At 44.7% G+C, this 27,896-nt stretch overlaps 1 protein-coding gene across 4 annotated transcripts in view; it reads right to left on the minus strand.

Moving 5' to 3' along the window:
* Positions 1 to 27,896, minus strand: part of EPHB1 (EPH receptor B1) — a 359,407-nt gene that overhangs the window by 105,585 nt on the left and 225,926 nt on the right. For all 4 annotated transcript variants that reach the window (XR_012656391.1, XR_012656389.1, XR_012656390.1 and 1 more), the window contains exon 4: positions 443 to 598. Coding sequence is in view for 1 of the 4 variants with exons in the window: in XM_075068616.1 (XP_074924717.1) it covers positions 443 to 598 (156 nt within the window). In the remaining 3 variants the exon portion in view is untranslated. The remainder of the gene's footprint in view (positions 1 to 442; positions 599 to 27,896) is intronic.

Here is a 27,896-nt window from a genome sequence, read left to right on the forward strand (position 1 = left end):
ATCTGCTGAGTACCTGACCCTGAGCCTTCATAATTAAACCACCTTTTCTCCTCTGGCCTCTGTCTAATGCAGGGGTAGGCAACCTATGGCACATGTGCCGAAGGCGGCACGTGAGCTGATTTTCAGTGGCACTCGCACTGCCTGGGTCCTGGCCACTGGCCCAGGGGGGTCTGCATTTTAATTTAATTTTAAATGAAGCTTCTTAAACATTTTAAAAACCTTATTTACTTTATTTACAACAATAGTTTAGTTATATATTATAGACTTAGAGAAAGAGACCTTCTAAAAACCATTCAAATGTATGACTGGCACGTGAAACCTTAAATTAGAGTGAATCAATGAAGACTCGGCACAGCACTTCTGAAAGGTTGCCGACCCCTGGTCTAATGATACACTGCAGCTCTCTATTCCCCACCTGTATAATTGGGACACTGTTACTTACTGGTGCAGGCAGCCTCTGGTGGGTCAAAATCAGCACGATAGTAGCCATTGCGGCAGGTGCAGATGGGAGAGGCCTCCGATGTGGAGCGACTGTTGGTGGGACACTGGGCACAGGTCCCCACACCCTGGTTGGCCTTAAACATCCCTGCTGGACAAGCTGGAACAGAAAGAGGAGAGAAGGAAACAGGTGAATGCTGAGCTCTGCAGTCTAAAAGGTGCACCAGAGATGTTGACCTCCAAACCCTCTTCTTCACCCACAGGAGGTGAGTCCTGATTTTATTATAAAGCTAAGACAGCAATGACAACAAAAGAGAGTTTCTGTTATTACAGTCACAAAGGGCAGCCTGAATGCAGGGAGCTGGCTAGAAACAAGAACGGAGCAGAGCGGCTCTCCTTAGCCCCCAGGTAGATGGTTTAGAAGTGCAACCTTGCAGGAGGCAGATCAGAAGTTAGTCTGTTGGAGGAAAGCTCCTGTAGAAGGGAGGAGAGAGACTCATCGCAACTCCCAGGAGGGCACCTGGGCAGTGAGACCTACAGGAGAACCTGAGCCAGGGGAAAGGGCACTGTTTACACATAGAACTTAGGGTCAGCTGTTGTGTGTAGGTAACTCAGTCCCTGAGGAAAGGGACTGAAATCCTGTGGCTACTGAGAGTTTGTTCATGCACTGGCCAGTGAGTTGGTCGACTGGCTTACACCCTCATTGGAGATCTCTCTCACCCATGTAGAAAGCCCATGGCAGCTGTGATCCCCAGCCAGTTCAGCTGATGAAGCAGGTCTGTAGCTTGTGTGCCCACAGCCACTCCCCTTCTTCAGATGAGGTGGCCCTCTCAGAAGCATGCCCTCTGACTGACTGCAGTGCCATCACAGAGAGAAATGCCAAGCAGACATGATGGCACCTCCTGGAACCATCTCTCACTCTTACTCACCGCGGCAGAGACAAACAGAGAGAATTTTGTTTCTATCTGGAAACATATCTTCTCTGACTTGTCTCAGTTCTACTTCCGACCATGCAGAATACAAGAAGCATCAAAAAACCAAAAACCTACTAGCTAGATGCTAAAAGCAGAAAAGCAAGTTCAAGGGACATGTTAGCCATGAGGCTTCTTCAGGCTGTTGAGAAAAACAAACAATAAAATTAGGTTGATACCCTTATTCTAGTGGTTTTCCTAGGAGTTTGAAGACAACAGTGTGTGTATAATGTCATTTTCTGGGCATGAAGTGGCTTTTATTCCATTCTGTTTGTGTTTTTATATTGCCCCCATCAATATATCATCAGTACACCAGTATTTTGGTATTTGCAGAGTTTTAGGCATGTTGGTTCCCGGATATTGGAAAGACCAGGTGGGTGAGGTGCTCTCTGTTATTGGACCACCTTCTGCTAGTAAAAGAGACAAGCCTTTGACCTACACAGAGCTGAAGAAGAGCTCTGTGTGGCTCAAGAGCTTGTCTCTTGTCTTGATTCTTTAGTGGCCTGTGATAAGTCAGTGGTTTCGGTCCAGTCTCTGTTCCCCGAGTGTCCCTATCACAAAAACCATCACCACCAGTTAGTGCTGTAGACATGCCAGCATATTCTCTAGACAAAAGTGATCAATTCCATTGGGATTTTTACTAACACTACGTGAATTCTCTCAGGATGCTACTTCCATCAACGAATGCAGGAAGATGCTAATGGAGAACAATTAAAAGTGGGCTGAGAGGGCTGTGCGTGGGTCTAGGCAAGGAGAGTTATTAGTCCTAATGAGTTGTGTAGGTTGGGATGGTACATTCATTGCTCTCATTCCTCTTTGGGCATAAGATAGGTATATTACAGACATCTAAATAGACTGATTCAGTACACAAAGAAGAAAGTTAACAAACATTGGACTGAAAGGGAATTGCATTGACCAATTCTACTCATGGGCTGTCAGGGTTCCTTCCCCACTCTGAACTCTAGGGTACAGATGTGGGGACCCACATGAAAGCCCCCTAAGCTTATTTTTACCAGCTTAAGTTAAAACCTGGTACTCTATCACCAAGTGATTTAACAAGAAACAGAGAAAGGACTACTTGGAGTTCCTCTTCCCTCAAAATATCCCTCCAAGCCCTTACACCCCCTTTCCCGGGGAGGCTTGAGCATAATATCCTAACCAATTGGTTACAAAATGATCAAAGACCCAAACCCCTGGATCTTTGGACAATGGAAAAATCAGTTAGGTTCTTAAAAGAGGATTTTATTAAAAAGAAAAGGTAAAAATCATCTCTATAAAATCAGGATGGAAAATAACTTTACAGGGTAATCAGATTCAAACAGCCCAGAGGAACCCCTGCTAGCCTTAGGTTCAAAGTTACAGCAAAATAGAGATAAACTTCCCTCTAGCAAAGGAACTTTCACAAATTGAGAAAAACAAAGATAAACTAACACATGTTGCCTGGCTGTTACTTACAAGTTTGAAATATGAGAGACTGGTTCAGAAAGACTTGGAGAGCCTGGATTGACGTCTGGTCCCTCTTAGTCCCAAAAGTGAACAACACCAAAACAAAGAGCACAAACAAAAGCCTCCCCGGCCCCCAAGGTTTGAAAGTATCTTGTCCCCTTATTGGTCCTTTGGGTCAGATGTCAGCCAGGTTACCTGAGCTTCTTAACCTTTTACAGGTAAAAGGATTTTGGTGTCTCTGGCCAGGAGGGATTTTATAGTATAGTACACAGAGTTGTTAGCCTTCCCTTTATAGTTATGTCATGGGCACTGGACAATAATTGATGTGTAACGGCACAGGGTTTTCACAGTTGCACAGTTCCCTGCATTCTAGATGTTAATTTCTAATTTCCATAATATCTGTATGGTGTTTTCTCAATAACCACACGGTGATTAGCCAGGCAGAGTGAAGAAGATGGCAGAATCACTGCATGGGTATATTTCAACACCTGTACTTTGAATATGTCTTTTAACTCTGACTACTATAGTCCTTCTGCTCTGATTGGCTCCTGTCCTCTGAATTTTCAAGCTGAGTGACAGCAATCAAGATTGCCTCAGATTCCCAATCTGTAGAGATGGAGGTAGGGGCGGGGAGGAGAAATGGGAAGGAAAGGATAGGGGAAATGAATATGGCCAAAAGAATGTTTTCCCTTTTGACTGTTTTTAAGTGAAGCTTTTAGCAAATCAAGCAGCTCATTTAAGTTTTTGTAGATTTTTTCTACTTCAAACTTTAATATTTAATTTAAAATGTCAGTATAATAACAACAACAACATAAGCCTCCTGCCTGTTATGTCACTACTAACCATCACCTGGGCTAATAAACTTCTTGTCCTTTGGCCTCAGTGTTTATTCAGTCAGGCTGCAGTAATTAATTCATAAACAGAGAGCACCCTCCAGATATCATTATAATAAGACTTTAATCTCTGGCAGGGTGAGGTTTCATTAATCAACAGTTTCTCTCTGATCTGTGATTATATATCAAGTATAAACGAAATGACAATGATGGGTTTGATCAAATGAATACCAGGACCCATATTCTCAGCTAGTGTAAAGTACGATAGCTCCATGGACTTCAAGTCGAGGATCTGACTCTGGATGGGATATACCCCATAAGCGAATTAGCCCCCTTCCTGCACGAAGAGATCCAAATTAGCATTTGGAGGAAATGTACAATGTCTTTCAAACAACAGTCTTAAGAGGCTTCAAGCTACAATGGCAAGAGACTCAGCTATAGGATACAAAATTCACAGGTCAGAAATTTTGCTGAGCTGTGTATCCTATTTAGACAAAGGCTAATTTCTACTCTGTGGAAATTGCACTTTGTACTGTGTGTTGACCTTCACTCAAGGTGACCTACAAGTGTTACTGTTCCATAATATACTAGTCTGCAAAAGTGGAAACACCTTGCATTTCCTTGAGTTCTTGCAAAAACACACACTCTCCTTTTAGGTGACCTTGGTAGCATAGCTTTATAGCTAAAATTTCCAGCCAGCTATTGGGCCCAGAGCTTTGCAAGTGGATACATTTTAAAAAATATCTGATTTTACTGTATTTTCCTGATACTTATTTTAAAATTGGTGCCTTATAATCTAGTCTGATAATAAATCTTTAATACTAAGAGATCAAGTAACTACAGGAGCTGGTTGTATAACCTGTTCCATCTGCTAATACCTTTTCAAAGGCGTCCTGTTTGTTCAAAGGCTGTTAGAGTCTAGGGTGACCAGATGGCAAGTGTGAAAAATCAGGATGGGAGTGGGGGGTAATAGGCACCTATTTAAGACAAAGCCCGGAATATCGGAACTGTCTCTATAACATCGGGACATCTGGTCACCCTATCGGAGTCTAAGAGTCCCTTGGGAGAATGCTTGGGGTTCTCAGTGGGCTCTTGTTGTACTCAAAGTACTGTACAGGATCTTTTCAGGGGGATTAAGGCAAAACGCCACATTTATTAGTAATAAAGGTATTAATTAATACTCTATCATATGCATATGATATATTACAGTCATGCATTCACACACACACACACAGACACAAACACACTCCATCTTGCTGTTGTTACCAACTAGTTGCTCCCCTTAACTGCACTGGCCAGGTGAGTTAGATGGGGGAGGGGTGGAGCCGGGCTTCTGCCGATCCGGATCGATGCTCCGATGGTGACAAGACGAGACCCAGGGTCCTTCTGCAAGACACCTTGTATTTATAGCAGCTTCCCTCTTATGCAAATCCAGACCAGATTCAAAATCTGGGTCTGTGTCCGTTGGTCTGTGCTTTGTGCTGCTTTTTTTTCTGGGTGTTGTCCCAATGCTGCTCAAAGAGGGCGTTTTCTAAAGAAGGTGCTTGCTTCTAATCCCTGAGGTCGTCAATATGTCTGCTTTTCTTTATTGGGCCCACTTGACAAGTTGTATTGTCCTTTGCTCTGGCTTCCATTCCCTCTTTAACTGTTGTAGCTGTCTGGAGGTGGGTGTCTTCCAAGCCTCACTCATTCACACCTCATTCAGTCAATGGGGCAATTGATTACAGGGGGGGGGGGGAGATCTTATTCTACTTCTAGCAAAAAGGCACATGTTTCTTTCACTTTAACTATACTATCCTTAGGGGCTATAACATTTGATACAAAGTTTTCTACCAATTTTCTAATACAAAGTTGTATGAGAGAGGCACAATGCCAAGTCATATGAAATACAAAATCAAACAGTGAACAGAAGTTACAATGCAGGCAAGTGTAGTGAATGGTGAACAGAACTTACATTAATAAAGTGAACAATTAAAAACAATTTCATTTATCAGTTCTACACTCTCTCACTGTTGCTCTCCCCGCTTTTCCGTCCTTGAGTTGCTGTATCCCTCCCTATTAATCCCCCCTCCCTTTTTTTAAGTAACTTTGGGTTGATGGGTAGGTGCTCATTCAGCATTGACATCCCTGAAACTCACTAAACACAAATGATTTCTACACAACTTCAGGACAGAGATGTGAATGACTGTTTTTGCATATATATTGAAGGCAATGGACCTTCATCAAATCTGCTTGGAGAATATAACACATGTGCCTTGGATTGTCCAGGGTATTCAGCCCTCTGGGAAGTATGAAATACGGTCAGTGGGAGGTTTCTTGAAGCATCCCTGACTGGCCTGAAGCATTTAAGCAAAGAAGGAAGTAAAGCAATCAGCAGTGGAACATTCTCCACTTTGCTTGATATGGGAAAGCTATGAGCTAATAGGGCAGGGTCCCCCAGGGGAACCCCACTTGTGCTGTGCTCACATGCTCAATGTGGAGCAGAGAAGACTGAACATAGGTATTGCAGGAAAGGTCTCAGTGTTGCATTCCTAAACACTTGCATAACAGATGGCCCGAAAATAAAGGAGAAGAAATAAAGAGGAAAGCAGATGGCCTTTGAGAAGAGAAGAAAAGGGAACAAGGAGGGACTTAGCCGTGCAGGGGAGAAGGGGAATCCAGGTTTGCTGGTTGCACAGAGACAGGAAGAGCAGAGCCAATGAGGAAGGAGGAGGAACTGGATCACCAGAGCTATGGAGGGGATGGGAATGAGGAACAGAAAGAAAGAGAGAAAATGAAACCGTGAAGAGAGATGTTGCTGGGCACAACCTGAGGCACCCCAACATTACCACCCTCCTCATGGGTTCATTCATGACTCAGAAGGTGCTCACTACCCTCATGACATTTCATGCCTGATGGATAGCCAGTAACTGTGGCTGCTCCCACCCAAGCCTCCATGGCTAATGCCTTGCCTCCCTCCTCACCAGCTGAGCCTTCCCACAAATATTACTAGGAAACTCAAGAGCTCCTGGACTCTGGCCACACAGATATACAGTTCTGACCTTTGAAGCATTTCTCCGAAGTGTAAAACTGAGCACACCAAGGGCCTGATAAAAAGCCCTTTGAAGTCAGTGGGAGTCTTTCCACCAACTTTCCATCAACTTCACTGGGCTCTGGATCAAGCCTTTTATGCACAGCGAGCCAACAGTGAGGCTAAGCTTATAAGTCTGCACAGGCCTTTGGAATCTCTCTGGGATCCAAAGGATGGAAGGAGGGAAAAGTGTTTAACAGCAGAGCTCATAGCAGGAACTAGCACCATCTTCTGTGACAAGAAGAGCTAATGGGCTAAATTAGTCTCTTCAGGAGAAACAGAGGCCCCTGCATGGTCTGGCTAGAAGTAGCTGGCAACACCTTGCCTAGCTTTACTCTTAAACAAAGGAGGTAAAAGCATCCAGCGGAGTCCCCCACATACACAGCGTGTCACCCACGCAAAATCCATTGCATCTTGTAAGATTACTTTGTAAAGAAACATACTAAGTGTCTCATAAACAGTGCAGTGATTGAGATAATGGAAAGTGCCTCTTATCCCTTGCCCGCTGCATCAGGATATGAGGCATCTCTGAGAAGCCAAGAAAAGGAAATTAATAAGAGCAAACAGGAGTAACCACTTTTATGCAATTTCCTTGGGAGATAGTGGACCATCTTATCTTTATTTGAGCCCTTTAGCCTGTCAGACAAAACTCACAAAGGCCTCTTGCTCTCACAGTATTTCCAGATATTAAAAGAAGATAGAAATGAAACATATCCAATCATTTTATGATTTTATTATTTTCAGACTAGGGTTTACAGAGCAATGTAGACACACCCACAGAGGCCCAGGCTTTTAGATCCAGAGATCAAGAGTTCAAAACCTGCAGGTGATCTGTCCGGAGATATAAAAACACATTTGTGAATCATCTGCAGCTTCTATACCTGGCGAAGAATGGAGATTAAAATCCTGCATAAAGCTGCAGATGTGCTATTGACCACGTGGCACACGTGATCTGTTAACATCACTCTGAATATGAAGTTGGAGAGAGTGAGTTCTGCCAGGGGATGGGATAGAGGAGCTCCAGGAGGGACACCTAGACACATCCAGAATTCAGGAGAAACCTCAGGCTGATATTGAGACATGGTTTTGAGTGAGCACTAAAGCCAAACCCCAAAATGCAGGTGAGTCTGGCCATTAAGCACACTCCACCCATTCACACTCAGGAAGGCAGCTGGAAGAGGTTCCTTCCTAATTCTGCTTTCCCAGTGGCATGCACTCTGGCTACCCTGTGTAAAGCACTTTGTGTACTTGGACTGGCTTCAGATGGTTTGGATGATGCCCATTAGGCAGGGCCGGCTCCAGGCACCAGCGTAGGAAGCAGGTGCTTGGGGTGGCCAGTTCAAAGGGGTGGCACTCCATCCGGTATTGGGGTGGCACGTCCAGGTCTTCAGTGGCAATTCGGCAGCGGGTCCCTCATTCCCTCTCTTCCTCTTTGAGCTGCCATCAAATTGCTGCCGAAAAGGGAGGACCCACCGCCGAAGTGCCGCCACTCATCTTTTTTTTTTTTCCGCGCTTGGGGAGGCAGAAAAGCTGGAGCCGGCCCTACCACTAGACACTCAGCTTGGATTACTGCCTATAAGACAAAAGTATCCTCGAGAATCAATATAAACAAAGAGAGTGTGAGCCAGTCTGATTAGATAACCAGGAGTTGCCAGATGTTGCAGACACTAGCCATTTGATGGCAATTCAATGAAGGAACATGCAAGAGGAGTAATGAAAGCAACTACTTTGCATAAAACTGCTATTAGCTCACTGTAGATGGGCATTTGTGAGCAACAAAGAATCAGATGGCAGCCAAAGTCTTTATCTTGTCCCCTCAGCCTCCGGAATGTTCTTCACTAGGTTTATTGGGTTATTTTTGCTGACTTTCTAATGACAGGATTAAAGCACTACACAGTAGCTAAAACAGTAACAAATGGCTAGGATCCCTCAAGAAACACTGTAACAGCTGAAGAGGATATTCTAGCCAATCAATTTTTTTATTGGTCAGATTGTTCCAAAGCCCACCTCTCCACTCTCTGCTGATACAATTTCCAAAACCATACAGATTTGAAAAACACACTAACTCAATACTACGGTCAATCACAGGATGACTATGAGCCACCTATGTGGTATGGCTGTGAAAAAGGCTAATGCAACCCTATGATGCATTAGGTGAGGTATTTCCAGTAGAGATAGGGAAGTGTTACTACTGTTGTACAAAAGGCAGAGATGAGACCTCATCTGGAATACTGTCTAATTCTGGCCTCCCATGGTTAAGAAAGATTAATTTAAACTGGACAAAGTGCAGAGAAGGGCTACTCAGATGATGCGAGGAATGGAGAACAAGATTTATAAGGGAAAACTTAAGGAGCTTGGCTTGTTTAGCCTAATCAAAGGAAGGCTGAGGGGAGAGATGATTGCTCTCTATAAATATATCAGAGATACAGTAACTCCTCACTTAACATTGTAGTTATGTTCCTGAAAAATGCGACTTTAAGCAAAATGATGTTAAGCAAATCCAATTTCCCCATAAGAATTAATGTAAATATAATATAGTCTTTTGTCTGCTGAAATTTTTTTCCCTGGAACCTAACCCAATCATTTACATTAATTCTTATGGGGAAATTGGATTCGCTTAATATTATTTCGCTTAAAGTGGCATTTTTCAGGAACATACCTACAATGTTAAGTGATGAGTTACTGTATCCGATATATTTAAGAGACATATATGATGTGTGTGTGTGTGTGTATACACACACACACACACACACACACACACACACACACAGTATAAGTTTTAAACAAAAAAATTAATACTAGTACACAGTGATGATGATTGTGAAGCTTGGTTGAGGTGGAGGAGTCAGAGGGTGGGATATTTCCCAGGGAATGCCTTACTGCTGAATGATGAACAAGCAATTGGCTGAGCACTCAAGGGTTAACTCTCACACTCTACAAGAAAGCAGGAATGGAGGGAGGGGAGACAGCATCGCAGACAGAGACACACACCGTGTGTGTGTGTGTGTGTGTGTGTGTGTGTGTGTGTGTGTGTGTGTGTGTGTGTGTGTGTGTGAGAGAGAGAGATGCGCATTTTCCATTTAAGTATGCTGACTTTATTCTTAAGTACACTGCCTTGTTAATTAGATCAGCTTGCTGAGACCGCAGCCGCTGCCAGCAAGCTCCCTCTCTCCTGAGACCTGTCGTGTGTCCTCCCCTGCTCTATGGAAGATGGGGTAAGTGGGGTGCAGGAGCAGAGGGGTAGGGGACACACTGATATTAACCCTCCTCTTCCTCCCCTCCCCCACCCCCGCACAGCAAGCAGGAGTCTCGGGGAGCAGCTCCAAGGCAGAGGGCAGGAGCAGCACATGGCAGTGAGGGGAGGAACAGCTGAACTGCCAGCAATTGGTAGCCTACTGGGCAGCTGCTGCACAAGGAACTTAGGGGAGAGGGGAGCTGATGGGAGGCTGCAGGCCACCCTGGTTCCAAGCCCCCACCAGCTAGCTCCAACAGGCTGGTCTTCCTGCAAGCAGTAGACAAAGCAGGCAGCTGCCAAACGACGTTAGAAGGGAGCCTTGAGTAACTTTAAATGAGCATGTTTCCTAATTGATCAGCAACGTAACAACGAAACAATTTTAACCAGGATGACTGTAAATGAGGAGTTACTGTTTAAACGTCAGGGAGGGAGAGGAATTATTTAAGCTTAGTACCAATGTGGACACAAGAACAAATGGGTATAAATTGGACACTAGGAAGTTTAGACTCGAAATTAGATGAAGATTTCTGACCATCAGAGGAGTGAAGTTCTGAAACAGCCTTCCAAGGGGAGCAATTGGGGCAGAAAACCAAACTTGTTTCAGTGAAAAACCTACAGATGCAAAACCTGTAGACAGATCTTCCACTGCCACAAAGATCAACACTGCGCATAATATACCTTTCAAGATTCCTGGATCCCACACATGCCTATCACAACAAGTGGTGTACCTTATCCAGTGCACTAAATGCCCCAATAACAACTCTGTGGGTGAAATGGGACAGTCACTACACTCTGGATTGAACTCACACAGAAAAATGATAACAGACAAAAACACCATATCACCTCTGGGTGAACATTTGTCACAAAGTGAGCATTCTATATATGACCTCTCAGTCTTCATCTTCAAAGGAAACCTGCACGACACCTTCAAAAGTGAAGCCTCGGTGCTTAAATTCATAATTTTGCTAGACACTAAGAGTCATAGACTGAAAAAAAGACACTGGATTTATGGCTTATTACAACAATCTATAACCCACTCACCCCACCAGCTTTTTTCCTCTCCTTTCCCCGTTATGACTGGAGAAGTATTAACAGGCCACTTCACCTCGAATGGTCCCTTGAAATATGTGTGCTAACTACTTCTACTAAATAATCCATTCCACCTTGTATTTAGCTGTGACAGTTTCCATACCTTTCCCAGACCTGAAGAAGACTTCTGTGTAGCTTGAAAGCTTGACTTTCCCACTTACAGAAGCTGGTTCACTAAAAGATATTACCTCACCTGCTTGTCTCTCTACCTTGTTTCAAGACTTAAGTTTGATATGTTTATAGAGGGGATAGTCAGATGGCATTGCCTACAAAGGCATATAACCCCTCCGTGACTGCTATTAGCAAATATCTCCAACAGTCGGTAATGGGACACTCACTGTAAGTTACTACAGATAATTGTTTCCCAGATGTCTGGCTGGTGGGTCTCAACCTCATGTTCAGGATCTAACTGATCACCATATTTGGAGTCATGAAAGAATCCTCCCTTGGGGAAACCTTGGGGGGGGGGTCACCTTCCTCTGCAGCCTGGGGCATGGGTCACTTGCTGGTTTGAACTAGAGTAAATGGTGGATTCTCTGAAACTTGAAATCTTCAAACCATGATTTGAAGAGTTCAGTAACTCAGCCAGAGGTTTGGGGTCTATTACAGGAGTGGGGAGGGTGAAGTTGTGTAGCCTGCGATGTGCAGGAGGTCAGACTAGGTGATCATAATGGTCCCTTCTGGCATTAATGGCTATGAGAACTCAAAGATCACTCACAAGGAATTAGCATTTATGTGTTTGTTCTAAACATTATGTTTTCTGCATCAAATACAAAGCTATTAAATGTATCATCCAAAAAAGTCACATATATTAAAGGTATTTGCAGAAGAAATATTAATACACACTGAATATCTATATGGATGTAGCCACAACATTAGCTGCTGTGATTTCAAAATACCTTACACTCTTACTGGCCTAGCACTTGCACAGGAAAGCATCAACAAACATCAAAGTGTGAGAGAATGTGGTGTGAAGGATTCAGTGGGTGACAATCTTCCTTCTGAAACAGTACAGGACTAGGGCCCCAACCTGTTATTAGGGGGACTGTGCTGCTGAATGACACAGATTACACCTGAAGTGTCAAACTGAGGTCCTGGCCACTTGTGGTTATTATAGACACCAACAGATTTATTTTGTTAAAAAAAGAATAGGGTGCTACTCCTAATGTCCTGGGAAAATTCCATCTTAGATACAGTATAGTGGAACCCCATTAACTCATACATTTGATCACTTCTTTCCCTTCCCACAAAAAAGTGGTGTGACCCCTGTCAAAGTTCAGGGCAACTGCATCAGTATGCCCCCTACATGGTCTAGCAAGGGAGATTTCCTGCTCCTCAGCCGTTGCCTCTCTTGGACAGAGGCACACATCTCACTCCCTCCTGACTGGGGTATTTCCAGGCTTCACAGATCCCTGCCTAAACTCTGAATCCCCAGCAAAGTCAAACTGCCTCAGTGGGCCTGCTTTGCTTTTCTCCTCTGAGACAGCAAACAGCATCATTGCCACAGTTAAGTTACCACTCAGCTCTTTCTAATCGAGCACATTTATTCTCAAGAAAACCACTATAGAGAAAACACATTAAAAACAATAACAGAACCTATATGTATGCCGATAAGCTTACCAGAGATCGCCCCCTAACTCCAACAAGGGCTCTGGCTGGTGAACACTGCTTCCAGCCACCCAGGGGCTTTCCTATGGTTACCAATTCATAACTCCTTTTGCTTAGAACCAGAACACAGCCAGTCCTTCCAACTCTTCCCAGAAGGGACTGGGGCCCCCTGTGGACAGGAAGTTCTGTTCATTCACTGGATCAGAAAGCAGGCCCTGAGTCAGTTTAAAACACAGGTTCTTTATTCAAAAATTCTTCGTCTATTGGTCTCTGGAGACTTCAGTTTGAATCAGTATAAGTGAACCTCCCTAAGCATTGGTAGCTCTCTGGAGGTGTTACAACTTGACTGAATTTGCCTAACCCTCTCCCACTGCCAGGGCCAGCTCCAGGCACCATCTCAGCAAGCAGGTGCTTGGGGCGGCCAAGGGGAAGGGACCGCACGTTGGGCTCTTCAGCAGCAATTCGGTGGCGGGTCCCTCAGTCTCTCTCGGAGGGAAGGACCAGCCACCAAAGTGCAGCTGTCGCCGATGACGATTGCATCCTTTTTTTTTTTTCCCTGCCGCTTCAGGCGACAAAAACCCTGGAGCTGGCCCTGCCCATTGCTCTTAGACCCTTAGTTCCCCTTCCCCCATAAGATTTACATACAATCCCTGACCCACAATGAGACATAAACTTAATTCAGTAAGGTTTTCCCAGGATATTGCAGGAAATTGCCCAATCTATCACAAGCCCAATTCTCAACAAAGCTGTGATAGCAAAGTGCTGCAGCGAACAATTGTTAAAGCTCAATTATCTATCAAAACTATACCTCAGTTTGTGTGCAAGTATGCTGACAAGTATTTGCATGAAAAGTTAAAGTGTTATGAAAATTTAGAATTGTTAAAGAATCCAAAGAGGTGCCAGGCGCTTTGGAGGACAAATAGAAAGACAAGGTTCCCATCTGAAAGAGCTTGCAGTCTCATTTTAGATGGGTACAAGAAAGGTAGGGAGAAGGACCAGACAGTTATATTAATGAGATAGGGGCATCTTTTTAGGCATATGGACATCTTGATGGTTCATTTAAGTAGTTTTGTTTATTTTAACCATAATTAAACTAAACAACATTTGTCAAAATAAATGAACAAAGTGCCTTTGTAATCCGGTGGTTTCTTTCACTACTGAACTTGATCATTTACAAATGTCTGTAATCTACAAAGCATCTCTTAGTTGTTCTTGTTATTACACATTAGCATTTTTCTATTGTAATTATGTTCTCTCTGTCTAAATTCCCCTGTAATTCTCCTTCACTTCCCATCCTAAATTGTATTGTTGCTGGGCGCACTCAGAGCCCTTAGTCCCAACATCTATGTAAGTCCCTATTCTCTCACTGTAGCAGCTGTGTTAAACTCCCAAGGTGGGTGAGTGGCTGGCTGCCTTTGGAGGTGGGGGGGAGGGAGACGGGTAAGGGGCTCTTTATATATCCCTGGTCTATAGAACTGCACAGGGGGATTGTGAGACTTGAATGGAAGGTGCTAAAGAAGTGGAGAGTTGCAAGAGAACAGTAATGGTGATACAATAATGTTTCTTTTGATTTAGAGGCTGCTGTGTGAATGTTTATCTGCGTGGAAAATGCAAGATAACTCCATGCATTAAGGGTTTTAATAATATCTCAAGTCAACAATGAGTCCAAGTTCAGTTTGGATCCTAACTGCCAAGCTATAAAATGACTCCTAAGCGTCCAAGAATGTCCTATGTGCAGTGAGGCAATATGCATATCTTTACTCTTTATAAGAATTAATTGAGTGTTTATTATTTGTGAAGCATGAGATTCGTGATGGGCTGAGCTATTCATTTCCTTGCTTTAAACTGCCTAGGTTGGATAAACAATGAGACATGTAACAGAGGCTGTCACTTAGCAACCTTAACTTTTTTGGCAGCTTTGGTTGGTTTTTGTTGGGTTTGATGTGCGGTTGTTTTGTTTTGATTTGGAGTTTCCCACTTTTTAAAGCCATTCATGTTTTCCGTTGCATAGGTAGATAAAGGTACAGGCCCTGACCCCCAGCTGCAACCAAGGGGACAGAGCCTCAGCTTGGGTCAATTGTATTAGCTCCATTGCCAAGAACTGCACTTCAGGGATGGTGTATGCATTGCCTTTAAGCTGCTTTTGTTCTCCGCTGACCCTGGGGCTGCTGGGCTTCCACTGTAAGCTAGAGCAGGACAGCTAGAGCAGCCTTTCGAGTATCTGAAGACCATTCTCATGTCTGCCCTCCCACATCTTCTCTTTTCCAAACTAAACACCCAGTTCCTTCAGCCTTTGCTCATATGGCTCACATTCCATCCCTTTGATCATCTTTGTCACTCGCCTCTGGATCCTTTCCAATTTCTCCACATCCTTTCTATACATTGGTAACTAAAATTGGACACAGTACTCCAGCTGAGGCCCAGTAGACTAGAGTAGAGCAGTACTATCACCTCCTGTAACTTGCATGCTATGCTTTGTTAATGCAACCTAAAATTGCATTTATTGTTTTTGGAACAGCATCTCATTGATGACTCATGTTGAGGTTGTGATCCACCACAACTCCCAGATCCTTCTCACAGTGCTGCTGCCAAGCCAATTTTTCCCCATTCTGTATTTGTACATTTGGTTTTTCTTCCCAACATGTAGCACCTTACATTTGTCCTTGTTGAATTTCATTTTGCTGTCTGTTGCCCAGTTCTCCGATTTATCAAGATCCCTGTCCACCTCTATTAGTCACTGTACACATATAATTTAGAGCTCTCTCCTAATCTACAGAGCCCCAAAAGTCATATTCCCCCAAGGCCATCACCAGAGGAACTGCCATTAAAGCGCATTACATGGAGAAGGTATTTGTGCCAGGGAGCCAAACTTTTGATTTTTCAAAATAAATCCTCCTGATAACTTCAAGAGCTTCACTTTTTAATTACTCCCCCAGGGAAGCTTTGCTGAAAAAGAGACATCGCCCTGTCTATATTAACTTGCTCTGAAGTTCTCCAGGGATATGGAGGTGGCATTTTTCTTATCAAATTTGAAAATAGAAGCTTGCTGCAAAAATTTACAAAACTCCAGCTGGTAATTCCCTATTCCCTTCTCCTGGCCCTAGCCTATGCCCCCTGCCGTAATTTTCTTTATTTGAAAGAAATAAAGTCTCTGGCATTTCATAATTTCCATGGATCTAATATCCCCACAGCACCAGTGCTAACCATGTTTGCTTTGGCTCTCTGAATGCTGCAGGAAAAATAACCATATTTGACAGGGTCCCACAAAGCACATTTCCCCTCTTCAAATGTGATGAGCTTTATAGAGATGTCATCTTTTTAATATTCTTATTGTTTTGGCTGGCCCCACAGACACAGCCTGCCCCCTCTGTGGGCCCACAAACAACATTAAGATGAAATGAGTGCACTAATGCATGATACATGCTTTATTGCAGTTCTATCAACAGTCGTCTTCTTCATCCTTCTCCTTTCCTTTGACCTTCCTGTAGCTGCCTTCTGTTTCTACTCCCTGGGCTTGGAAACTTGCCATATCTATATAGGGAAAGTCAAATTCTGCCAGTGTGCGTCTGTAGGCATGCATGCAGGGGACAGGCATAGTTTTGCACAGTAGGTTTAAGTTTGCACAACAGGTAAGAGCTGACACATACAGATAAGTACGGGTTGCATGTAACTATTAGAAATGCATGAACTGTTCCTAGTGATTAGTTTATTCTGCTCATTTTGCTCTTCATGAGCTGTTCACAAACACAGTCTGATTTTTACAAGCCTGTTTGCTATTGGTAATTATTAGGGTGAAACTGTAACTCCCTCTGTGGAGGTGGGTGCAAGGCACTGCTCACTCCCCTGAGCAGGCTATCTGTATTGCACGCAACAGTGCAGAGAGACAGCAGCTTGTGTACAGGCAGGTGAACAGCAGAAAGGAAGGGACATAGCCTTCATTCTACATCCCTGCCCCCAAAGTGCCAGCCAGTACAGCTAAGCTCCAACAGAGGGCGACATACTCTGTAGCCGCTACAGGGCCGATGTAGGTTACGTCTCTTGCGGAACAAGGGAACCAGGGACCCACTTGTGACAATCTGGCCCCTGATCTGCTCCTGGAGCAGACTACTGTATGCTGCCACCTTTCTTGGTGCTTGTGGCAAAGGCACAACTGAGCTCTCAATCCACATAACTGCTGGATCCATGTGTCTTAATCAGTCAGAAGCACAGTCAGTTGAGTCAGATACAAGTTACAGTCCACACAGAAGCTTTTCTGCCATCACCATCAGAGTCTACATTCCAGACCTAGCACACAGCCTCCCTGTGGCATTAAAAGTGCCTTCTGGGCCATGCTGCATGGTGCCAGTCCACAAAGGGCCACACTAGCAGTGCCTTATGCCTCAAACAGTTCCATTAACACAGTTGGAAATACTCAAAGAGTAAGGTGCTGCCCAGCATGGGCAAGGGATCAGAAGCTGGGTCAAAGCATCACTGGAAAAGTGTGTTAATTTCTTGTATCCACCATTCAATTTTAGCTGTTGTCGTCCTGTGGCTGGTCAGCATAGTCATATATTGTCACATGGTATTGTTTCTGTCCCTTGATTGGATGTAACAGAGGTGTAACCAAGGTGCTGGGACTTTACTCCTACGCTTTCCCTGAGAGAACTAGTTTGTGGAGCTGGGCCAAAAGGACTAGGGAACTGTTAGGACATACTACTGGGCCAGATCCCATGCAGGTGTAAATCAGCATGGCTCCATTGAAAAATCGACGAGACAGGTCCCCACAAGTGTAAATTGATATGGTTCTATTGAAATAGACAGACACTATGTGAGCATCGTCATCCTGCTTTCTCCAGTCAGCAGCAGTGTGATAGATCTCAGTTGACTCAGGGCCTGGCACACCCTCCCCTCCCAGGTCTATCCTTCTGCAGTGTGGACAAAGCCTTGCTCTATTGGTAAAAGCCGGCCCCCAGCACACAAGATGAATAAGAGAGGAGAGAGAAAAGGTCTGCCCAAAAGAAACCCAAGGTCCTGCACAGACTCCAGGGCGCAGGCCACTATCATAAGTACCCTGAGATATGACTCTGTCCTTGCAACCTGCCACTGCTTCTGCTGACCAGAGTAGAGCGAGGCACACACCCATACACAATGGCTGACAGCAGGATGGTGATGGTCACCTGGTGCCAGTTACTGCCAAGGGGAAGGAGATAGAGGAACCAATTGTCAGATCTCTTCTCCCATTTTTAGCAATGTCACCTCTCAGGAACAACGTGCAGAGCTGCGGCCACCAACCAGTGAACACTCCTGCCTTCTGTCACCCTGAGAATAGCTAGTAAGTCATTCCCTCTGCTGCGTGGTACCTCTCTCAGCTCCATGAGTGCCCTGCTTGCCATACCCACAAGGTCTCGTGTGCTCATTACAATCTCTGTGGCTCAAGCACATTGTGTAGTGTCTGTACATACAGAAACTCAAATTCTCTTCCAGTGCAAATGAGTGAAACGCCACTGACATCTGTCAGGGCTGCACTTTTACCCCCGCAGAGAATTTGGCCTTACCTCAGGATGTTGTCAGGTATCCCACAGTTTGGCCGGTAGCCTGGGATTTGTGAGACCCAGGTTTAAGTCCCTGATTCACCAGAGATTTCCTGTATGGTCCAGGGTAAGTCATTTAGCCTCTCTTTGCCTTCGTTTCCCCATCTGTACAATGGGCACATAGCCTTGCCCTGCTGCACAGGGTGTTGTGAGGATAAATCCATTAAGACTGTGAGATGCTCAGACCCTACAATAGGGCAGGGGGACACAGAAACGTGACAAGCGACAATAAATACAACGTTCAGGGTGGAACACAAGAGGGATCTAGGCGTCAAAGGAAACTGAAGATTGGGAAGATGGAGAGTTTGGTACAAAACTTCTTGGAGCACATGCAGTAAATGTCATCATGATGTCTGCGGACCAGAACCTTTCAAGATCCTGAGAAATTCAGAAATGTTACGGGGATAACTAATGGTGTAGTGGGGAAGATACCCCGCTCCGGTGGAAAAAGGCTAAGCTGATTGGAGAAGCAGCCACAGCTGGGGCCATGCCCCAATTGGGCCACACCTGCCCCTGTTATAAGGGTACATGGAGGAGCCGTGTCAGTCTCTCTCTAGCAGTGGAGAGAGAAGGACCTTGCTGTCTGGGAATAGGGTATCTGGAGCACAGCAGTGCTGGGGAAGGGCAAGAGGAGCCGGGGAGCTCCAGCCTGGCAACTCCCCAGGCTCAGGCCTTGATAAAGGCTGATGTGGGTACTGGGGCTGGGAGGTGCAGCCTGGGGTTAGGCAGAGGCAGCAGTCACTGAGGCAAGGTGGGTGTAGAGGGTTGGGGGTTCCCCTGGTAGGGGAGACCCAGAGCATGGGAGTACTGCTGGGGCAGAACCCTGAGGTAAAGGGCTACCGGGGTCTGGGAGGGACATGAGGCCTGAGGCAGGCAAGTCACCAGCCACCAGGAGGCACTCTGAGTGCTGGATGAGCTAATTTCCAACTGACCAGCAGGAGGCGCTGCGGCATTGAGTCTTCGCTCTGCTACGTGTGGATTAAATACACTTTGTAGTGATGATGCAGATTTCATCATCCTCAAAGGCAGACTTGCGGGCTTATTAGTTCTGACCCAATATATACAAGGATCATTTCCTCCCTGACACTGCCATGCAGCTATCATTGGGCATCAGCAACATTGCACTGTGCTTTTATCCAGAAACAGAGAGAATAATTTCTCCAACACACACCATGGTGGAAATCTTAGGTCCAGAGAATGCCTATGACTATGACCAGAAGACAAGGCCTAACAAAAATATCCTTCTAAAAAGCACAAGAGCTTTTTTCATGACCATGAGTGGGCAGGGCCTCTGTTTTACACCTCATCTGAGCAATGGCACCTGTGGCATCACATTGCCCACTTAACATCTTGCTGGAGCATTTTTCATTCCTACTCAGACGGAAGAGTGCTTCTTAAATTGCCACCACCACTTTACCTTCAGCAATGGGCTTTCCTTACCAGCCTTCAACTAGGGCCTGACCCATGGCCACTGGAAGTCTTTCTATTATGCTCCTTAAGCTGCACTTTCCAGGCCCGATTTTGATTTTGTTTACACAAGTGTAACTCCATTGATCCCTCTGAACAACTCCCAGTTATCCTTATTGCAATTACCATCTCTCTCTTCTATTCTCCACTATCCCCACTCTTTGTTGTCCCTTTTATCCCTTCCATCGACACCTGTCCCTTCCTCCCAACTCTCATTCCTCTTTGGCTGTCTACACTATGGGGTCTATGCCAGTACCATACCAAAGTACGAACTCTATCTCCCCCAGACATACGACAGGCCAGACTGTGTTAGACCAATGGTTAATCTAGTCCAGTATCTTGTCTTCCAACAGTGACCCCTGCCAGAAGAAAAGAACAGGGCAATCATCAAGTGGATGACAAGGGATGAATCAATCCCAGCTTCTGGCAGTCAGAGGTTTAGAGACATCTTGAACACGGGGTTGTATCCCTGACCATCTTGGCTAATAGCCTATCCTTCAGAAACTTACCTAATTCATTTTTGAACCCAGTTATATTTTTGCTTTTGGATTTATATAGTGTCATTATGATATTTAATGTCTTACTATCTATCCATTGCCTAAAAGTTCCTAACATTCTGTTAGCTTTTTTGAATGTCACTGCACATTGAGCAGATGTCTTTAGAGAACTATCCATGATGACTCCAAGATCTTTCTTGAGTGGTAACAGCTAATTTAGATGACATCGTATTGCATGTATAGTTGGGATTATGTTTTACAATGTGCATTATTTTTGCACTTATCAACACTGAATTTCATTTGCTGTTTTATCACCCAGACACTCCCTTTAGTGAGATCCCTTTGTAACTCTTCATAGTCAACTTTGGATTTAACTATTTTAAGTAACTTTGCATTGTCTGCAAATTTTGCTTCCTCATTATTCATTCCCTTTTCTAGATCATTCATGAATATGTTGAACAGCACAGGTCACTGCACAGATCCTTCAGGAACCCCACTATTTACTTTTCTCCATTATGAAAACTCATCATTTATTCCTACTCTTGGTTTCCTGTCTTTTAACCAGTTACCAATCCATGAGAGGACCTTCCCTTTTATTCCATAACAGCCTGCTTTGCTGAAGAGCCTTTGGTGAAAGACCTTGTCAAAGGCTTTCTGAAAATTCAAGTGCACTATATATAAACTGAAGCACCCTCATCCATACGCTTGTTGATCCCCTCAAAGAATTCTAATAGATTGGTGAGGCATGATTTCCCTTTACAAAAGCCGTGTTAACTCTTCCCCAACATATCGTATTTATCTACGTCTGATAATTCTGTTCTTTACTATTGTTTCAACCAATTTGCCTGGTGCTGAAATTAACTTTACCAGGATTGCCTCTGGAGCTTTTTTTTAAAATAGACATTAGCTATTATCTAGTGATCCAGTACAGAGGCTGATTTAAGGAACAGGTTACATACCATATTTAGCAGATTTGCAATTTCATATTTCACATTCCTTCAGCACTCTTGGGTGAATACCATCTTGGCAACTTATTACAGTTTATTTTATCAATTTGGTCTACAATCTTATCTATTAACACCTCAATCTGGAACAGTTCTTTAGATTTGTCACGTTAAAAAGAATGGTGTGAGTGCGAGTCTCTCTCCTACATCTTCTTGAAGTGAAGACCAATGCAAAGAATTCTTTTAGCTTTTGCGCAACAGCCTTGTCTTCTTTGAGTGCTCCGTTAGCACCTCGAATGTCCAGTGGCCCCATTAACTGTTTGGCTGGCTTCCTGTTTCTGATGTACTTAAAAAAAAATGGTTAGTTTGTGTGTTTCGCTAGTTGCTCTTCAAATTCCTTCTTGGCCAGCCTGGATTTGCCAGAATTTATGCTCTTTTCTATCTTTCTTAAGATTTGACTTCCAATTTTTGAAGTATGCTTCGTTGCCTCTAAATGCCTCTTTTATTCTGTTTATCCATGGTGCCTTTTTTTTCTTCTTTAATTTGGAGGTATGCATTTAGTTTAAGCCTCTGTTATGGTGGTTTAAATAGTCTTTGTTCCGTTTGCAGGCATTTTACCCTTGCCACTGTACCTTTTAATTTCTGTTGAAGTAGCTTCCTCATTTTTGTGTGGTTCCCACTGTGGTGGGTTTCTTTGGCCTTTTCCCCCCTACAGTGATGTTAAATTTAATTCCTTTTGGTCGCTGCTACCGAGTGGTTAAGCTATGTGCACCTCTTGGACCAGCTCCTCTGCTTCATTTTTAACTAAATGAAGAATTGCCTCTCCCTTCATGGGTCTCAGGACAAGATGCTTTAAGAAGCAGGCATTTATAATGTCTAGAAAATTTATCCCTGCATGTCTTCCTGAAGGGACATATACCCAGTCAACATGAAGATAGTTGAAATCTCTCATTATTATTATTACGTTTTCTGCCTTTGCAGCCTGTCTAATCTCTCTGAGCATTTCACAATCACAGTCACCATCCTGTTCAGGTGATTGGTAGCATATTCCTGCTGCTACATTCTTATTGTTCAAGCATGTCATTTCTATCCATAGAGATCCTATGATACAGTTTGATTCATTTAAGATTTTTTATTTATTTGACTCTATGCTTTCTTTCATATGAAGTGCCACTCCCCCACCAGCATGACCTACTCTTTCATTCCTATATATTTTGTACCCTGGTATTACCGTCTCCCACTGATTATCCTCATTCCACCAAGCTTCCATAATGCCTATTATATCCTCTTTTAATGCCAGGCACTCTAGTGCATCCATTTTAGTATTTAGACTTCCAGCATTTGTATATAACTGCCTGTACATTTTGTCAATATTCAGTTGCTTTCTTTCTTGTGCCATATATTTAAATGGGACTCTTGTGTTTGATTGTTCCTCACTATCTTCTACCTGTACTTTAGTAACTTCTTTCCTATCCTCTTTACTAGGATACAGAGTTTGTTCTTTAATAAATTTGTCCCTAAGCGATGTCTCTCTCTGAACTGTGTGCTCCTCCGCACCTGTCAGCTTTCCCCCGGCCCTTAGCTTAAAAAATCCACTTCAACCTTTTTAATACCAACAGTTTGGTTCCATTTGGATTTAAGTGGAGTCCATCCCTCTTGTATCAGCTCCTCTCCCAAAGGTTCCTCAGTTCCTAATAAGCCTAAAACACTCTTCTCTATTCCATCTCATCCACACATTGAGACCCTGCACTTCTGCCTGTCTACCTGGCCCTGCACATGGAACTGGAAGCATTTCAGAGAATGCTACCATGGAGGTCCTGGACTTCAATCTCTTACTTTGCAGCCTAAAGCCTGCAGGACCTCTCTCCTACTTCTCCCTCTGTCATTGGTACCTACATGTGCCATGACCACTGGCTCCTCCCCAACGGTGCACATACATCTATCTAGATGTCTTGTGAAATCCACAACTTTTGCACACAGCAGGAATTCATCATGCAGTTCTTCTGGTCATCACAACCCAACTATCTATATTTCTAGTAACTGAATCATCCATTACTTCTGCCTAGCTCTTACTAATAAGTGGTGGAGCCCTGCCTTGGAGGGTATCCTCAGTGTGAGAGGATACCATGACATCTGGAAGGAAGATGCAACTATGGGATCATTTCCCTCTACTCCAGCTTGATGCACTCCTGCTTCTTGACATACAGGAGCTGTCAAATTGGAAGGGGCCCACTCTACAGTGTCCCTAAATCTCCTCTATGTACCTCTGTCTCCTTCTCAGGGCTGGCTCCAGGCACCAGCTTATCAAGCAGGTGCTTGGGGCAGCAACTCTGGAGCGGAGCGGTACTTTCAGGTATTAGGTGGCAATTCGGTGGAGGGTCCCTCACTCCCGCTCGGAGCAAAGGATCTCCTGCTGAATTGCCGCAGATAGCGATCACGATCGCAGCTTTTTTTCTTTTTTGGGTGCTTGGGGTGGCAAAACCCCCGGAGCCGGCCCTGCTCCTTCTGCTGCTCCAGCTCAGCCACTCTGGCCTCCAGAACCCGTACTGTATCTGAGGGCCAGGAGTGCACTGAATGCATGCACATGCCACTGCCCACAAGGCAGGTAATCATACATGCTGCATTTAGTGCAATAACTTGTATAGTCCCTGCCCTGCTGCTGGACTTCTGCTGCATGAATTTTACTGTGGCAAAATTTATTTTTTGAGGGGCGGGAAGGGGTGTTAGTGGCCAGTTTAGAGTATGTTTGTTAAGTGTATGTGCCTGTCACACTCCCTCACAAACCTCCACTGTTTGCCAGCTACGCCACCAGAAGTCCTCTTCCATCAGCACAGCTTCAGCTACACTGGGGCTTTTGTTGGCATAGCTATGTCAGCTTTTTGCACACCCCGAGTGACTTAGCTCTGCTGGAATAAATGTTAAGTGGATTCCAGGCCTTTGTCTCCTTCTCAGGGTTAGTCTGCTGAGCCTGAACTGCCAGTTCACCTCTGGACTCTGTGGGTAGCCTCTTAGATTTCCCCTTGCTCTCTAATTAAATGCAATGAGTCATGCTACACACTGGCCAGCCCTCCCTGTGCATTCAGTAACAATTAGGCAGCTATTGTTACATGACATAATGTCCCAGGAAGACTTTTCATTGTGGTCTCCTCATCCTCCGAGAAATCATTACCCACTGCCCTCTCAGCCCTGCCCTTCCCCCCTATCCCCCACCTCCAGGGGTTGACACGCTGTGCTGCGGATCAACCGCTGTAGGGCAGAGGTAATGCTCTCCATGTCACTTACAGTGCAGCCGCGGGGGCAGGTAAATCACAGTGGAGGGATGTGAGGGACCGCCCTTCTGCAACAAAACAGTGCAGGAAGGCAAGACGGCAAAGGGAAAACCATCCGTCTCCCAGCACAGCCATATCTGTGATTAGAATAAAAGCCTCCTATGACAGTGCCTAGACAGCCCATTTCTTAACGCTGGTACTCATGATGAAAATGACATTGGCAAGGATTTGTATATGATCTAACCCTTTACAGTTCTGCGCCTGGCCACTTTTGTTATGTGACCACTTCCACCGTCTTCCAAACTCTCGTGATCTTCAGAGTTCAAGATGATTATCAAAATACTATAATATTGCAGAGTTGACCTTATATGGACTTCTTTCCCCCGGCCTTACCCTACCTACAAATATTGCTGCTGTGAATTATTCAGCTATCGACATTTGAGCTGGTTGGAAAATGGGAGTTTTTCTGCAGAAAATTGATTTTTCATTAAAAAACTGAAAACATTCATTTTTAGGTGACCAAAAATTGGAGCTTGAACAAAAACTGAAAATGTTGGGATAAAAGCTGGGGAAAAAAAATAAGTTTTCAATTTTCCAACAAAAAAGAAAATTGTGAAGTGACGATGACTTTCTGCAAAATTTCATTTAGTCAAAAACCCAATTTTTGGCTGAAAAAAAAAGTTTCAAACAGACAATTTCTGACCAGCCCTTTTTATGGTGTATTTTAGTTCCTATGCACTTTTTACCTTGACTTTGCTGTTGCATGTTGTGTGCAGATTATAATAAGGCTAAGAAGTTTGTGTGAACTTCTTGTGGATAAGACACTAGAAGGAAAATAAACACCCCCACAAATTGCATTCTATACAGCTATGACACACAAGCGACGTTAAGGTTACACCATTAAGCACTTCAGTGGAAGATGGGATTTTCAAAGGACCGTAAATGTACCCATAACCTATTCATTCTCAATGAGTGCCTAACCCCATTAGGTTCTTTCAATTATCACAGCTGCAAGGATCAGGCACAACTGCAGGCCTGTGCAAGGACTACCCCTCCTCTGCCTCCATCCTTGGCATGCATGGACAGGGCAGAAAGGAAGTGGGGGCAGGGCTGCGTCCCTTATGCATCAGCGGAGCAGGCCAGCCATACAGTGTGAGGGGGAGAGCAAACTGCACCCCACAAAGGGGTGTGGAAATGGGTACACAGCAGCTGTACCCCTGGCAGTGCTCGGAGGTATTCTTCATCCCGGAGGCCTGCTACAGGTGGTGCCTACGTGGGCTCCCCATCCCGCATGCTGGAGCAAGTCAGAACATATTCACTGCAACACAAAACCCTCTGTGACGGCAGCCTAGCACTTGCGCCACTCAGCCTTCCTGCACTCTCTTTGCACCAGTCTATAATCCTGGGTCCACAGAAATGTATGGCAAACTTGAAGCACATACCATAGACATTACAGATGCCAGCAGGAAGCTGCCTATTTATCCTGGTGTGCTCTGGTGGGCAGGAATAGCATTGTAACCCTGTCTAGTTTTTTGGTTTTAACCAGTCTGAATATTTGCATTGCGAGGTTTGTGTTACATCGTGATGTCAGCTCTGCGAATTACAGCTTCTGGGGCCATCCTGTCATTGTGAATTATGACTATATATATAAATAGTGGCAAACCCCAAGAAAAACCCTTTGTTGTCTCAACAGGGCCACCGTACCCAGCGTGCACACCAGGGCCGGCTTAACAAATGCGGAGCCCGATTTGTATTCACCCAGCAGCTCTCCGGGTATTTGGCGGCAATTTGACAGCGGGTCCTTCACTTGCTCTGGGTATTCCGCGGCACTTAGGGACCTGCTGCCAAAATGCTGCCAAAGACCCCCGGAGTGCTGCTGGATGAGTAAAAATTAAAAAGGCGCCGGTGTGGGACCCTCTTAGGTGCGGAGCCCGATTCGGAGGAATTGGGCGAATCAGCCTAAAGCCGGCCCTGCTGCACACCTGTAATGGTGAGAATAAAATGCGCTGGAATCACATTACTGACATGACCAAGGCTGAGAAGGGCTCCTTGCAGCCAGCTGTATCACTCACACCTCTTCCTAGAGCTCCGGGGAAGTGAAAGAGCCTGCAACAGCTGTCACAAATACAGACTCTCCCAGGCAATGGTTGTGATTTCCCTATCTTCAAAGGGCTGTGGAGGGCTGCACTTGCCTGGGCCTCTTTCATCTCCCTCATTATTTTTCTGAGAGAACAGCAGAAATGGGAGTGGGCACTGATTGGCTAAGATTTAATTGGAACTCTGGGAAGCGCTTCTCTGATTCCTCACAATTACCTTCCCTCTCTTCCTTTTTTTAAACTTATACTGTTTAACGATTTGATTCCCTTTTATTTCAGGCCAACTGTTTCCTCCTCCCCCGAGTCTCTCAATGCTAGCACCACAGCACCATGCGCTACAGGTAGCTGGGAATGATAACAGGACTCAGCTGTCAGGCCTTAGCTGGTGTTACAGCTCAAAGTGAGAGCTCCACAAACTAATTCAGAAACATTTCACTACAGATAGTTATTTCCGCACCCTGACAGGGACAGATGGGACATTGGTCATTGTGCTTTGAATTCCTGGCTTGACCAATAAGGCAGGGAGGGAAAAAACAAACACACACAAGGTTCAGTGACTGTATCAGAGGCACTTGCTAGGTTTGTGTTGCACAATCGGGTCAGGCTTGGGTCCAGGAAGTAAGGTGCTTATTTTTTTGGTGAGCAGGTAGCTATCAGCTTCTGATATCCCTAAGCAAGGCCCCTCCCCTTGTAAAATATTTCTGGGCTTGCTTTTGAGAGCCCCACTTGACAAAGATGTGCTTAGAAGGGGCATCTATTCTGGCACATGCCACTTAAGACTCTTGGGGTACGCCCACACTGCAAGGGAATCTGTGACCGACATGGCTACACAGACCCATGCTGGCTTTAATTAGCATAGATGTGGTGGCATGAGCTTCAGCACAGGCTAGCATCCTGAGTATGTTCCCAGGCTCCCACTAGGCTTGTCCTGGGGAGGCTAGCCCATGCCACCACATCTACACTGCTATTGCTATCTGTGCTAGCTGGAGTAAAGCTTGCAGGGATACACCTGCCATGCTACAATCACAGCTTCACTTGCAGTGTAGAAGTATCCTTGTAGCTTTCCCTTCTGAGTCCTGCCACAAGTGGGGGACACCTGCTTTTTAGAGAAGTGATAGATATGAAAGCTATGGACTGTCCCAAGAGTCTTTCTGAATGCCAATTTCCACCTATCAGCTCTGTGTCCAGTCCCTGAAATGCCTAATCATCAAGGCCATGACCAGCTCCAATTTTCCAGCCAGAATTGAAATCTTTACTGCTACTCTACAGCTTTCCATGCCTCATTAGCCTCAACAAGACCTGAGGTTGTAAGAAAAGCTGCCAGATCTGCCTTCATATTTTTCATGCTCCTGCTTAGCTGGTG

This window comes from Chelonoidis abingdonii, chromosome 8, assembly GCF_003597395.2.
Source record: "Chelonoidis abingdonii isolate Lonesome George chromosome 8, CheloAbing_2.0, whole genome shotgun sequence".
In the NCBI taxonomy this organism is placed as follows: domain Eukaryota; kingdom Metazoa; phylum Chordata; order Testudines; family Testudinidae; genus Chelonoidis; species Chelonoidis abingdonii.